The 15,939-nt window shown below is 28.2% G+C and overlaps 1 protein-coding gene across 1 annotated transcript; it reads right to left on the bottom strand.

Moving 5' to 3' along the window:
- Nucleotides 1-320: 320 nt before the first annotated feature.
- On the bottom strand, nucleotides 321-810 carry LOC114395319. Its single transcript, XM_028357065.1, has 2 exons — nucleotides 584-810; nucleotides 321-500 (listed from the first exon to the last, which is right to left on the bottom strand). The coding sequence occupies exons 1-2, from the start codon at nucleotides 803-805 to the stop codon at nucleotides 321-323; spliced, it is 402 nt and encodes a 133-aa protein (XP_028212866.1). The 5' UTR covers nucleotides 806-810.
- Nucleotides 811-15,939: the final 15,129 nt, after the last annotated feature.

Raw genomic sequence — 15,939 nt, 5'->3', positions numbered from 1 at the left:
TTTTTATGATCAAATCATAATTTTTTATATATCATAATTACTTTAAAAATCTTACTAACACATAATTATGAATTATGAATGATTTTAAAAACATTTATTTTTTATGTAATTCTTACAAACAAAACTCATGATTCTAGGTTTAGTTTTTTAAAAAATTAATTTAAAACACTCATAAACTTCGCTTAACAACCACAAACAATCGAAATAATAAACTATATTATAAAATAATAAACCGTGCAAAACACGTCAACTATTAAACAAAAAACTGTTATAATTACAAATATTCATGTCAACTACAACACAAAAAATAAATACAATGATCAATGGTCCGTGCGGCGTCTCTGACGAGCCTTGACAGTCCCATCAGCACTGGGTCCCCCTCTCGCGATCGTCAGACAATCCTGCATAATGTCATATAACTTTGTGCCTACAGTGACTATCCTAAAGTTGAGCACACGCTCCAACCTCTGTGCAATCGCCTCATATCCCTCGTAATCATCCTATCAAAGTCATTAAAAACATTTATTATAAAATTTTAAATAAATAACAACTCATAAAACATTAAACGCGCAAATAATCTTACCACATATGGAGGGGGGTCAAATGCCACTGGAACTTGGGTGCTGGGCGGCTGTATGTAGTCCTCAGGGTCTGCAGCTGGTGCATCCCTCTGCTGGTCACCTGCCTGGGTCGGTGTCATGAAAGGGTGAGATATGCGGAAAAACCACTCCATGTCATCTGCATATACCTGCCCAGGCACTAGACACAGCTGACCCGCAAGTAGTAAGTGATCCGCAAACTCCATCCACCTGTCATCTATCTGATCGTGTGACAATCGTGCACTAACAGGCGACGGAGGGATGCTCTGGATGTAACCGAACTGGTGTACCACCCTCTTCGGTCGAACTGTGACGATCATAGGACCCCATCTGAGCTGACCCTGGAACGATGAAATCTCCTGAAACGCCCTAACCCCCCGATGCTCCGTGTACGGCAACCAGGACACATCTATGACGGTCAAACCATCACAACGTGCCCTGTAGGGTGCTCCTGTGATGCCCTTCATGTGCGCCTTCGACGTCAACCACCGGGAAGCACGTGGGGACGTCTTCTGGTATGTATCATCAGTGACGCACTGGTGCACACTAGGGAAGTGCTCATAGATCCAGCACTACACAATAATTGAGGTTAACATAACATAAAAACATGTTTAAATCATAATCGAACGTAACATATTAATAAACACAAAATTTACCTGAAGTAGCGTCAAGTACCCCGCAAGCTGTCGGGTGGTGGTCCTACAAGCCTCATCTAACTGGTCATACATATGAACCAGCGCGGAAACTCCCCAAGCGTAACCACCAATATGAGCGAGGTCCCGGAAAGCGTCAAGGTGGACCACATGCACGTATGTTGCACTCTTATTAGCAAAAAGAGTGCAACCGACAAGGTGCAGCAGATAAGCGCGAGCAGCGACAATCCACCGCCGGGCCTGACATCTGGTCTCATATATGTCTCGAACCCATCCTAATCATACATATGCTCCACGTGTGAGTGTTGTCTCCGCTCTGGCCTCCTCCGCAGACACTTCTAGCAACTCTGTAAGTAAGAATCTGGCCTCCTCCGTAGAAAGGGCGTGGGAACTGTGCAAGGCGCCAGTGATGGGCAAATGTAGGATTGACGACACATCATCCAATGTGATCGTCAGCTCTCCTACAAGAAGGTGGAAGGTGCTAGTCTCACTGTGCCACCTCTCCACAAATGCGGATATAAGTCCAGGATTGCCAGTAATAACTGAACAATCTATCAGTGGACTTAATCCAGTGGTAGCCACCAGGCCTTCAATCTCAGGCACTGGCCTCCCAATCAGTGTCATCTTCCTCCCATGTGACACTAATTTCAAATCAGGACGTTCCTGATTTGAAGTACAAATTATACAATTATTAAAAAAAATTAATCACAAACAAATAAATCAACAATGATAAATAATTCACAAATAAAAATACCTGTCCACTCCAGACGGCATGTGCAACATGCTCGGCAAATGATGTGAGCACTGACGGGTCTCATGGACCACTAGGGAATCCCTCAGCAGCATCATCACCATCTGACCCCTCACCACTATCAGCACCCTGTGCGTCCGCACGCATCTCAGGTGCCTCCGTAGCCTGCTCAAGGACATCGTCAGTCATGTCAGCGACGTCCTCAGCCATATCACGTCCCTCCGCAGTCATCTGATGAACGCGTAGCCTACGGGCTGAGGCAGTAAGCCTACGCCTCTCAGGAACATCAGCAGCATCCTCATCAGCAGGTCTATCTCTACCTACAACTCTACCTATCACACGACCTAAACCTCGTGTTCTGGCCATGATCTGCAAATCATGTCGAACACGTATTTTTTTCGGTCAAAATATACACAATTTTCTTTATAAAAAAACAACTTTATTTATAAACAAATAAGACTAACTTAAATCAAATTATTTTAAAACATACACAACATAATTTTTTTAAAAAAATTAAACTTCATTTATAAAAAAAACACAACTAATGTAAAAAAATTTTATTAATAAACATCCACAACTTAATTTTAAAAACAAAATTAAACAACTTCATTAAAAAAAATGCAACTAAATTATTTAGTAAACATCCACAAGTTATTTTTTTAAAAAAAAATAAACAACTTCATTTATAAAAAAAACACAACTAATATAAAAATAATTCATTACTAAACATCCACAACTTAATTTAAAAAAAAATAAACAACTTCATTTATAAAAAAAAACACAACTAATGTAAAAAAAATTAATTAGTAAACATCCAACTCTTAATTTAAAAAAAAAATAAGAAACTTCATTTCTAAAAAAAAATACAACTAAATTATTTAGTAAACATCCACAAGTTAATTTTTTTTTAAAAAATAAACAACTTCATTTATAAAAAAAAACACAACTAATATAAAAATAATTCATTACTAAACATCCACAACTTAATTTAAAAAAAAAATTAAACAACTTCATTTATAAAAAAAACACAACTAATGTAAAAAAAAATTAATTATTAAACATCCAACTCTTAATTTAAAAAAAAAATAAGAAACTTCATTATTAAAAAAAAACACAACTAAATTACTTAGTAAACATCCACAAGTTAATTCAAAAAAAAAAATGAACAACTTCATTTATAAAAAAAAAACACAACTAATATAAAAATAATTCATTACTAAACATCCACAACTTAATTTTAAAAAAAAAAAATTAAACAACTATTGTAAAAAAAATTATTTAGTAAACATCCACAATTTTTTTAGAAAATAAAATACTTCATTTATAATAAAAAAAACTAATTAATTTTAAAAAAAATAGTATTTTTATAAAACTTCCAAAACACACAACTTTAATTATAAAAATAGACAACTTCATTTTTAAAGAAAAAACACTAATTTTAAAAAATAAACAATAAACAAAAACAAACACAACCACTTTTATAAAAAAAAAAAAATTTACAAATTAATATTTAATAAAAATACACAATTTAAATTATAAAAAAAACATGACATCAAAAACCCAAACCTCATTTTTCATAAAATCTATAAAACAAAATAATCAACAGAAATATAATAATTCATTTTAAAAAAAAAACACTTTCCGGAAGAAGTGTTCTTCCGGAATAATTCTGGAAGAACACTTCTTCCGGAATGTTTCCGGAAAATGTTCTTCCGGAAGTTCCAGAAGAACCCATAACGGGTCTTCCGGAAGCCTCGCCGTCAGCCCCCTTTTCCCATTTTTTCCGGCACCTCCTGCACTCGTCTTCTACCCTATGGTTCTGCTAACCTAAGGTTCTTTAGCCTAATGCTACAACTACACAGTGCATAATAAAACCAAATGGAAGGTTAACGAAACTTACCTCGAACGGCAATGGCGTCCAGGCGAAAGAAGCAGCAGTTGGGCTCGCGGTGGCTTGCGGTGGAAGAGAAGGCTCCCGGAAGAAGAAAGAAAAGAAAGAAAAGCAGAAGCAAAAAGTGAATCCGGGAAAAAAGAGGGAATGTTTTAAATTTTTTTAATGAAGGGTAAAATAGTACTTTCAATAAATTGCTGGGTGCACCAGCAATATTGCTGGGTGCACCTAGCATTTCCCGGATGCCTTTTCTTTGTAAGTTGAGGGATCACGAATTGGGCTTTAGTCTAAAGAAATTTATAGTTAGACACTATTTTATATACTTGAATTAATAATTAATTGTACTCTAGTGTATGAATGTGTTGGAAATGCATTTCCTTCTTTAAGCATATAGCTCCGGGAACCAGGATACCTTTCAAGGTACATAAGACAAGCTGGTGAATTTTATAGCATAATATGACTAAAGGAGCAAATATTGTATTAATCTTAAACCACCTTAAGGAGGTAAGCTCAAGTAACCACGGGCAGGCGAGGGGCATAGTTGCAAGGATCATTATATTGAAGATTAATCAAAAATTGTTAACACAATTAATTTGATACTTGAGTTTTTAGGCTAAGGTTTGAGGTTTGCTTCCTAACTTAAACATGGAAATGCAATTAGAGTTATTACTTTACTCTAAAATTGGTCAACTCAATAAGATAATATTAGTTAGGTGACAAATTAGAAGTCTCAAATACTTCCTATTTAAGCAAAAAAAAAAAAAATACATTAAAGATTACAACAATACATATACTAAATGAAAATAAGAACGTGATAAAAAAAATGACACACTTTTTGCAAATATATACAACCAGTAATATATGTATTCTTGTAATCTCTAATATAATCTAATATTTATTATTTGACATCTAACTAATATATTTTGATATAAATGTACATCTAGACTTTTTATTTAATGTTGTACATTCATAAAAAAAATTACATTAAAAATTACAAAAATACATACATTACTAAGAATATATTTTGTTTACGATTTGCTATGTAAAGGATATGTTTCTTGAACTTATTAGAGATTTAGGCTTGAGAAAGATAAGTCAAGCAATATTTATCTTGGTTGATATAAATGTATATCTAGACTTCACTACTCCAAGTTAGTCTTGACAGCTTCAATGTGTTTTAATTCAGTGATTACAAGTAAATTTACCCTTAGAAATAGCACACCCTAATCTAGTGAGGATACGTCACCCAATCAACATGGGATACCACCCATACAAAAAGTTAAGAGAAAATATAGTATAGAAAAATCAACCGAATGGGCACTGTCGAAGTGCAGAATTTTTCCAAGTTGTAGCACTATGGTATTTATTCAATCTTTAATGATAGTGTCTTTTGTCAATCTTTTATAAATTTTCTTAATATTTTAAAAATCAATATAAAAAAGTAAATATAAAAAAATGCATAATTAATATTATAAAAACATTAATAATTATTCTATTTACATACACATGGAAGATAATGCAGACAAACAGAGCTCATAGGGATATGGACGACTGTTGAGCTGTTATATCTTAAGCATAATCTTAATACATTTGAATAGTTTACATGAATTTGTATGTTCAAACTTTATTTAAAAACAAAAGCTTAATACGTTGAGGGCCAGTCCAATTCCACACCACCAATATGACACTTATTTTTCGACGTTTTCTTAAGTAGTGGCCTATTACTAGTTGAAGAATATTTAATATTTTACTTATTTAAAAATTATTAAAGTTTATTTATGATCTTAATATAATAATTTTTTATTTTGTATAAAGTATTTATGTTTTTTTATCTGATATAGTAAAGGTATTTATTTACAAATTTTATTCTATTTTAAAATAATATAAGTACTTATGTTAGCTATTAACTTGAAATATTTTAAAACAATTCCTTGATCTAATGGAGTTTACAAAGTACTGAACATTAATAATACTTTGTTTTAATTTTTTACACTATAAAATATTAAATCGTTTATTACTAAATTTTGTTTTCTTTTCAAGATTTGGTTTCTTATCAAAACGATTTAAGCATTATTTTTTAGGAGTGTAAGTGGATCAAACACTTTTTTCAATAAGCATAATGAAAATGCGTTTCAAATCTTTTTTCTACCAAAATCAATAGGACATTACAAGACTACTCTTTATAAATAAATTCGAAATATTTTTAGAAGCCCATTTGAAATGGTTTTAATCAATAAAATCCTTGTTGTTATGATCCTAAAGGTTAAGGATGCATTGATTCTTATTTAATTTAGATCAATAAGTCTATGTAATCAATAGTCAATAATATTTGATTTTTTTAAAATTTAAAAATTTATATTATATATTACATATAATAATAATAATAATAATTTGGAACAAATTAATGGGTCAACGGGTCAGATTAGCGAGTCAGCGGATTTAGATATTAAAACCTGTGATCCAACCCAAAACTTAATAGATTTGATTGGTTTGGTTCGGGTTTGATCCAACACAAAAATTATCCAACTCAAATTATTTTAATTAGTTTGGATCAATATAGATTCACGGATGACCCGCACTCGCTTACACCCCATTTTTCTAAAAAAATGTCTTGGGAGAATACAAATATATATGTATATAAATATATACACATTTACCTCTAAATTATTTTTACGAATAAGATAACATAAGTATGGATTTTTTTTTTCAAATAACAAAACTATTTTGGGGAATATATTCCTTTTAATTTTTATATCAAATAAATTAATATTTTTTAAAAAAATTCAATCAAAGGAGAAGTTCAATCTTTCTTGTTTTCTTTAATGTTTATTTGAATTTCTTTGATTATCATGAAACTTAAAAATTATTTACAAATCACCAGCATAATAATATTCTATCAATAAAAAAATTTCTTAACTTTTGTAAAAATAAAAAAATTATACCTTTAATCTTTTATATTTTAAATATAAAATTAAGATTTACTCTTAATTATAAAAATAATTCTCACTATTTTTTAAACATAAATAAAGAACACACGGACGGACAAAGAATAGATACTACAGAGATACGGAGAGATGTTAATAAATACGAAACAATGTGAGGTCCATGTGCATCTTGTTAACAAGTTATCCATATTAGAGATAGACAATGAAAATGATGCAATGGGTTATTGATGTACGTGTACTAATACATTTTTGTAAGTTCAAGGTGCATGGCAGCATGTGGAATTTTATAGAGAACCGAAAAGGGAATATGCGTAGTTTCATACCTATATTATATTTTACAATTTTAAATTCTTTTATGCATTATCACAGTTATTTCTGTCCTTGTGAGAAGCAAGGAGACATCAATCCACCATCATCTAATGTACAATTCATTTTTAATTGCCAATAATGGCAGCAGATCAGCCTTGTAAAAAGTAACTGGAAAAGACGTTATGGCTGGTGTTATTGGTAAGGAATCAAAAGTTGCAAAATGTTTGTGTATTGGCCATATAAATTAATGAATGAGTAGCCAAGTGGGAAAAAGTTGCATAGTCACGTGATGTGCACATTATGCATGTGAAGTACACTACAAGTTCATAATTAAGATGTTTGGAATTTTCATAACTTTGATATTGTAGTTTATATAAGGTTTTAATTTTCAAGTTTAAGTCTGTTTTTCTCCACTTTTGATTTGTTTCATTTTGATCTGTGGTATAAAATTTCGTTTGGCACAACTATAAATTATTGTGCTTGCTAATGTAGATTTATTTTCCTCCCTTTGTTAGATAGAATGATCGTAAAAGATACACTAAAGATGTGTTACATTGACAAAGAAAATAGCATTAGCAACAAATAAGCAATATGTGTTGTTTTAGGACACTGAATTTTACAGGTATCTTGAAAGAATTTTTAATTAACATTTGATAACTCGAGGCAAATTTTAATTAACCATATAATTTTAAGTTTAATACCTACATAATGTGGCATCGATAGTAGTAGATAATAATCTTGTCTCTTAATCATGTGGTTAGATATTTGATTTTTGGTCCATGTGTATGAAAAAAAAATATTTATTGTGAGGGATTAGTTCCAAAAAGAATCTTAGCATCTCAAGAAATTGGTCTTTGACTCTTGATGGAATGATATTTTGGTTCACCAAAAGAAGTTTAAGTTTAATTTAAAAATTGTGTATAAAAAATATCATTAAAATGAATCATCACTTTTGTACTTGAGAGGCTAGATCTCTAGAAAAAAAAAAACAAAGAAGTAAACAATTGACCATGACAAACAATTAGAGTAATATTAAGTTATAATTCAATTAGGTTCTATAATTTTTAAAAATGATTCAATTAGGTTTTTTTATTTTTAAAAGTTTTAAGTAGATCTTTTTTTTGTTACTATGACATTTATGCAGAAAATTTAATAACTTTATTGATGACTAATCTTTTCTAAAAAAACATAGTATATTACTTTTTGTGGAGTCTCTCCTTCCAATCCAAAATTTTACTTGAAAAATCAAGTTCAATTCTACTCAAACCAATGACATGTTGGCTGATGATATTATTAACAATAATCAGCTGTTGGATGACAATAATGCAGAAAAAGAAAACAAAGAGCAGTTGGAAACAAATTCCTATGATTGTGCTACTAATAATGATAATCATGCAAAAAAAAGGAAACAAAGAGTCATTGGAAACAAATCCCTATGATTGTGCTACTAATAATGACAATCATGCAAAAAAAAGGAAACAAAGAGTCGTTGGAATCAGATCCCTATGATTGTGCTAATGATAATGGAAAGTTGTTGGAAGACTAATCTGCTTTAAGTGGCACAAATCAATCTCACAAATAAACCAGATTGCAACTAACCATATTTAGGAAATTTATTCTATATTTAGAATTTTCTAATCTGTAATCAATTCACATTTAATTACTTTATTGATCAATCATTGTACACTATGCTATATAATTATCTCCTGTATCTCTTGTATCGACGATGAGTGTTCATGTTTTTTAAAAAAAGGTTATACAATTTATCAGTTTTCTTCTGATATAATAGTATATTGATAATATAATAATTTGTGTAAGTTATATCAATGTAATTTGATCATCCTTCAATCCTTCAATGTGCTTCAGATATACAAAAATATGATTAAAAATGAATAAGACAAGAAATTGAGGAGTATTCAAGAGTATACTTTTGTCACCATCACCACCTCCACTATTACCATTATTATTGTTGTCATTACTATCTAATACCACTATTGTCACTACATTCACCTCTACCGTCACCTCCCTCACCTCCATCACAATCACCATTATTGTGGTCATTAATAACAACTACTATCACTACCACTACCTCCACCTATATTGCCATCACTATTACTATCATCTCTATCATCATTGATGTCATTGCTATTATTATCACCACCACCATCGTCGTTGCTATTATTACCACCACTACCATCGCCGTTGCTATTACCTTCATAAGCATCACCACTACTATTATTGTCGCCACAACCACCATCATCGACACGACCACCACCACTATCACCAATACTATAGTTATCATCATCATTGTCATCGTTGTTACCACCATCACCACTGTCAAGATTGTGAGCATTGATGTTATCATTACCATTAGTGTTATTAGGCATGACAATGAAATTCGTACCCGTGGGTATCCTCCCAAACTCATCTCGATTTTGACAGGAAATACCCGAGTTGACCAGGTATGGGTTCGGGGATTACTCGACTTTTTTAGTTGGGTCGGGAACGGGGATGTCATCACCTGTCCCATACTCATTTCCGTACCCGCCTCGATGATGAAATTATTAAAATTTTATTAATTACTTGTTAATTTTTTTTATAATTTTTTACATAATTTAAGATTCTTTTCTTGATGATTTTTGTAGACAAATGCATTGCAAATACAAGTAGTTAAAAATAAATGTGTAATAATAATTTTTTAAAATCAGATTTTCAATATAATTTTTTTGCAAAAAAAAATTATAAATCTAAACAAGGGACAAGGATACCCGATACTTGACGGATACAAGGATAGGTAACAAATTTTAACAGGTATATGTTAGAGAGTCAAGGTCTGGAGAGACAATACTCGTCCCCACCCCGCCCCGTTATCATGTCTAATTGTTATTGTAACTATCATTGTAGTCACCACTACTATTAATATTGTCACCCCTGCTACCATACAAATTGAGTTGTGATTTTTTATTTTGTTTTACTAGGTTTTGTGGGGTTTAAAACCTCCATAAAAATGTATTTTTAAATATTATTTATTAATATAAATTTTGTGAGTTTAAAATCACCATAAATCATATTTTAACAGCATAAAAAAATGCATTGTTAGTCATGTTAGCAAATTTGTTAACAATGTTAACTTTGAATACCAACATGAGTTATTCTAAATTAGGGATTAAAAAATAATTTTTAAGTTTAGAGATTAAACAAATTACTTTAAGGACTTAAAATCACTTTTAATTGAGAGAAGAAAACTTACCCAAATTTAAGGAAAAAACATTGAAGCAAAGAATTTAATATTTCCATGTAGCATATAATGACTTTGTGTGTAATATGAAGATGCAGACTTCGTTAGCCATGTAAGCCACAAGTGTAATTCCGTTTATGACGAGAGATTAAAAGAAGTAATTTATAAATTTTGAGATGGCGGGGAAAAATCATATTTTAATTTGAAGAAAAAAAAACTTATCTTAAAATTTTCAAAGACAAAAATATTTAAGCTAGCTAGGCTCAATTATCAATTTGATCCTTATATTATGTTAAATAGTTCAGTTTGATCTTCAAATTTTTAAAAGATTCAATTTGCTCCTTAAATTTTTAAAAATAAATCAATTTGATTTTCAAATGTTTAAAAGTTCAATTTAATCATCAAATTTTGAAAAATGAATCAATTTAGTTTCCATGTTATTTTAAATGGGTCAATTTGGTCCTCAAATTCTTAAAAATTTAAAGATTAAATTGATTTATTTTTAAGTATTTAAGGAATAAATTGAACCTTTTAAAAAATTAAAAACTAAATTTATTTTTAAGAATTTGATGATCAAATTAAATCTTTTAAATTTTTTTGAAATAAATTGAGTTATTTATAAGAATTTGGGAAATAAAATGATAATTAAGTCACAAAATTATTAATATCTCAATTTTATTTTAATAATTATCTTATTTTTTATTCTCTCTTCTTTTCACTTTCTTTTATTCTTATTTTTTTTCATAAACAAAATAAAGTGCACATGAGATCACGAAGGAATTGGATATGACAATTGGCCTTGTTGTCTTCTTTGGCTTTATATTTGCATTATTCGTTTTATTTGACAATATGGCAGTTGATATCAAAAGGGCTTTAACCTGTAAGCGGTACATTTTGTTGGTTTGTGGTACTTTGTTAGTCAAAGAGATTATTATCCATAGGGCTGTCAGACAGGTCAAACGGATTTTTTTTTTTATCATTAAATCTGAATTCAATTTAAGAATTTTATGGATTAAAATAAGAATAAATAAACAGTGGTCACTGAATGTGTAAAATTAGTGAGGAATGAGGATTTAATTGTTGAGAGAACAACAACTCCGATTTAATTAACAAATGGTAAAAATGTTACACATGAAATTAAATTTATGATATTATTTTATTATTAAATTATAATCATCAAATATCAATTTATTATTAAGTTATATTTTTTAATATTATTTTGATATTAAGTTATAAAATTTAAAAAACTAATTTATACATAAGATCTAATTGTCATACTTTTTAAATATTTAAAGATAAAATTAAAAAAATTATTTTTTAAGAACTAAATTACCATCTATTTATGCATTAGTAACTAAAATACTCATTTACTCTTAAAATAAAAATCTTGTCACTAGATCTCAATGACATTTCAGAAAGTAATTAAGTGTATCTTCATTTGATGATGTTTAACATATGTTTTAGGAAGTAATTCCATTTCTTTGTTTTTTACAAGAAGGAAGTAATTCTTTTATTATAACCTTTAAATTGAACGTACTTTTAAGTTAGAAGACTAGAAGAATGGGTTTTCATATAGATTTACAAATATTTTGGTTTTGCAATTTACAAGATAAATATTTACTTTTTACATATAAAATTTATAATAAATACTTTTAAATATATAAATTATAATATTAATTATAATTGAAATTTGTAACAAATAAATATTTTGAATATATAAATTATATTTTAAATTTACAATAAATAATTTATACTATACTATAAAATTATTTTTAATTATTGATGTTTTTAAAATACATTAAAATTTAATTAAAAAATATAAAAATTATAAATTGAAAGAGATATTCAAAGCTTAGATTATACTTTTTAGCAAGTTCAACAAGATGACTCATTAGACTTGACTTTTTTTACATTCCTAATTACAAATCTAAATATTAAATCAATGCCAATCACCAAATTTCACCATTTTTGTTTTATTATAAGAGGAAATAGTTACACCTAACCTTGTGAAATGATAGCGAGGTAAAAGACTCTTTTCAAATTAAAGGGACAACAAGAAAATCTCTATTAAATTTTCGAACTAATTACTCAATTTTTTAAAAATAATTGTATCAATTAAATTGATAAATATTTTATAAATGAATGCAATCAAGATTCTATTTGGATAAATTTTCAAGTAAATATTTATATCATAAAAGATAAAAAAGAAAATAAACTTATCTCATAAGAAGAAATAGCTATACATAAATTTAAATCAACATTTTAAGAAAGCTAAATAATTTTATTTTTTTTCTATTTTTTTATTGACAAAGGTTAATTTGTTAGAAATATCAATTTGAAATTTTTAACATGTGATCTCTCTCTTTTCTCTTCTCCATTCATCCTTTTTTAAACAGTGAACCAATCTTATAAGAAATGTTTATTTTTTAAAAAATTAATCTTATAAATATTTATAAAAAAACTTATCCAAATAGATAAAAAAAAATTTATACTCAATTCAATAGTTTGAGTGGTACAGGGACAAAAGATCTCTTGCAAAATTTGGGTATAAACAAAGTTTTGATTCGTGTGACCATGAAGATGATGATTAAGATATTAATCTAAATATTTTCTAATTAATTTTTGGAAAGAGAAAGAAAGTTGTAATGGTTTTGTCTGGGTCATACTTTAATCAAAAGTTATGCTTCAAATCAAAGTCTGTGTTTCTTCCTCTATTGGTGGCTTTTTCTGCCTCCAAAGCCATGATTATACTCAGAAAAGGTGCAATTGTTTAATCGAAGTTCGCAATTATTTCTGAAGAATGAAAAGATTAGGTTTAGTCAAACCGTATTGACAAAATTACCCTTCTGAACCGTTGGATTTAAAATCCTGATTTCTCAGTCAAACATTCTGGCATCGTACTATCTATAATCTATAATAAAAAAAAATAGCAGCCTAAACCCTCCCCTCTGGTCTACAGCTTAAATTTTACTACTTAATTTCTTTAATAACTTTTTAAAAATTAAATTTAATAAATATGTAACATTATTTTATTAATAATGTATATTAATTAGTTGATAAAATACTAAATAATTTATACTGTTATATAAGATTTTATAAACTTGATTTACTTAATGAGAATGCTTAATTTAATAGTTAGATTGATAAAAAAGAAAAAAATATTAAACAAAATAAGTTAAATAAAACTTGTAAAATAAATAAATCATTTGCTGAGTTATATTATTTATATAAATCTTTTTCTACAATACTTTTAACAATATTTTTTTATGATATTAATCATCTGATTTCACACTTCTCTTATCTGTTTGTATAAAAAATTATACTAATTAATTATATAAAACAAAATTCTCTTTCAAATTTTAGCTGAGCCTGAAAAAAAAATTTAGGCTTTGTTTTTGTATATTGAATTGTAAAAAAAATCATATGAGAAAAAAGGTATATAAAGAAGAAAAAAGAATTGAAATAATATAATAATAACGAAATTAATTTCCAAACAACAAAAATAATATTAAAGTGTGTATTTAAATAATGTTTAACAAGACATTATATAATTAACGTTTGTTAAAAACTGACTTTGTAGCACAAATATATATATATATATATATATTTCTTATTAAATTTGCAGCTTTACCATTTGCCCCTTAAAATTGAGTGAAAATTTATTCTATTGTCTAGTCAACGTAACAATTAATAGTATCACTATATTGAAGATTTTGTTTTAAAGCTGCATTTTGGATAATAGTTAGATACATATTCACAAGATAACGCCTATTTCTTAATTAACATTAATTAAACAATTAATGATGTACATAAATGAACTCAAATATAATTAAAGCTCATGATGTTTTAAAAAATTTCTATACTACATAAATAACCGAAACATTATTATCTCAATGAAAAGTGTTAGTTTAGTAGTGATAATCTTTTGATCGGTAACAAATTATATTTACAAAAAAAATTATATTTCAATTAATATATATATATATATATATATATATATATATATATATATATATATATATATATATATATATATATATATACACACAATAAATTCCAGTTTTGGAACCTAAAAACAACACACGTTATTATTAATAAAAATTCCATTAGCACAATGAAATTCGTGGGTACCAACTTAATTATACCTATCAACAGCCTCAATTCGGCTTGTCTTTTTGTTTTAATAAACTTTAAATTTGGGTTCCCATTGATTTATCATTTCATTATCACAAGTACAGTTATTCAAATTTGGTTTATGCAACCTTAATGACTCGAATTTATGTGTGTGCATTTTTTTTTAATATAAATCCATGTGCAAATGAATCATTAACCTAGGTAATGCCTAAGCCTGCAAAGGTTGCAGTGCCATCACACTCAATAGATGGAAACAATCTACAAATGTTCCCACTACTAGAATTTGCGATCTGCAAGCAACCAAAACAAAAGGTCAGAATATAAATGTTAATGCCAGCTACAATTCAAACAATGTCAATCTTCAGGCTTATGGGGTGTCCAAAACCCTAATTCCACTGTCAATTGCATCAGCACTATTGTCCAGGGACAGACACCATGTGATGCAATACGTTTAACTTGTAAGGTAGGAAAATATTGATCATTTATCCAATTTCTCTCCAATGATATTTCATTCATTTTTTTACCTTATTCTATTATATTATTTATTACATTTATAATTTCTCTCTCTCTCTCTCTCTTTCTCTCTATTTTTATTTTTTTATCTCTATTATTTCTATTTCAATCCATTTTATTTTGAAGTACAAATTATTATTATTCTTTAAAATAATCCTAAGAGATTGATCGGGTAAAGTAAAATAGAGTCATATATAAACACATTGTAAATTTAATTTTTATTCACTTTTTTATATAAAATAAAATATAATTTCTTTTATACATATACTCTTTATATCTTACCTTAGACATTAATATGGCTGACATAATCTAATTCGATGTTCAATATACATTTATAAAAATATTTGTCAGAAAATGTCAACTTTTTAAATAAAGCTTAATATTTCAAATAATTAATCTTTAAGTGCATGTTTAACTTTTCTTTTGTTGCACCTTTAACGGATGTTTGTGAAGAAAATTTTGGATCTCTTTTGGATTCAACGTACCTTGAAGGGTTTATTATCATTTTTCCAAATATAGGCTAACTCTAGTTAAAGAAAGTCCTAACTTTTTTTACTTACCAAAAAAGAAAAATCCTAATTTTATCCTAAATTTTTCAAAAATGATTTTTAAACACCTCAAATGTAATTCAAACCATAGATCAAAAGAAGCATGTATAATAAGTATGGCATATGATATAATATGTAAAAAGAGACGAACAAAATGAAAAGGATTAAAGTAATGTCTTAAAAAATATGATATCTCTAAAAATCAAAACTGGAAATTTTTTATCACCAAAAAAATAAAATGCTTTTAAGATTTGAAATATATAAGCATTTATTTTTATTTTTTATTTTCTTTTCCTTTCATACAAATAGGACAGTTTGGTAAGTATACCTCAGAACAAGCTAGATTTGGTTCGGAGTT

This window comes from Glycine soja, chromosome 18 (assembly GCF_004193775.1).
Source record: "Glycine soja cultivar W05 chromosome 18, ASM419377v2, whole genome shotgun sequence".
NCBI lineage: Eukaryota > Viridiplantae > Streptophyta > Magnoliopsida > Fabales > Fabaceae > Glycine > Glycine soja.
Note: the sequence above shows the minus strand (reverse complement) of the source record. Positions and strands in the feature narration are given on the sequence as shown.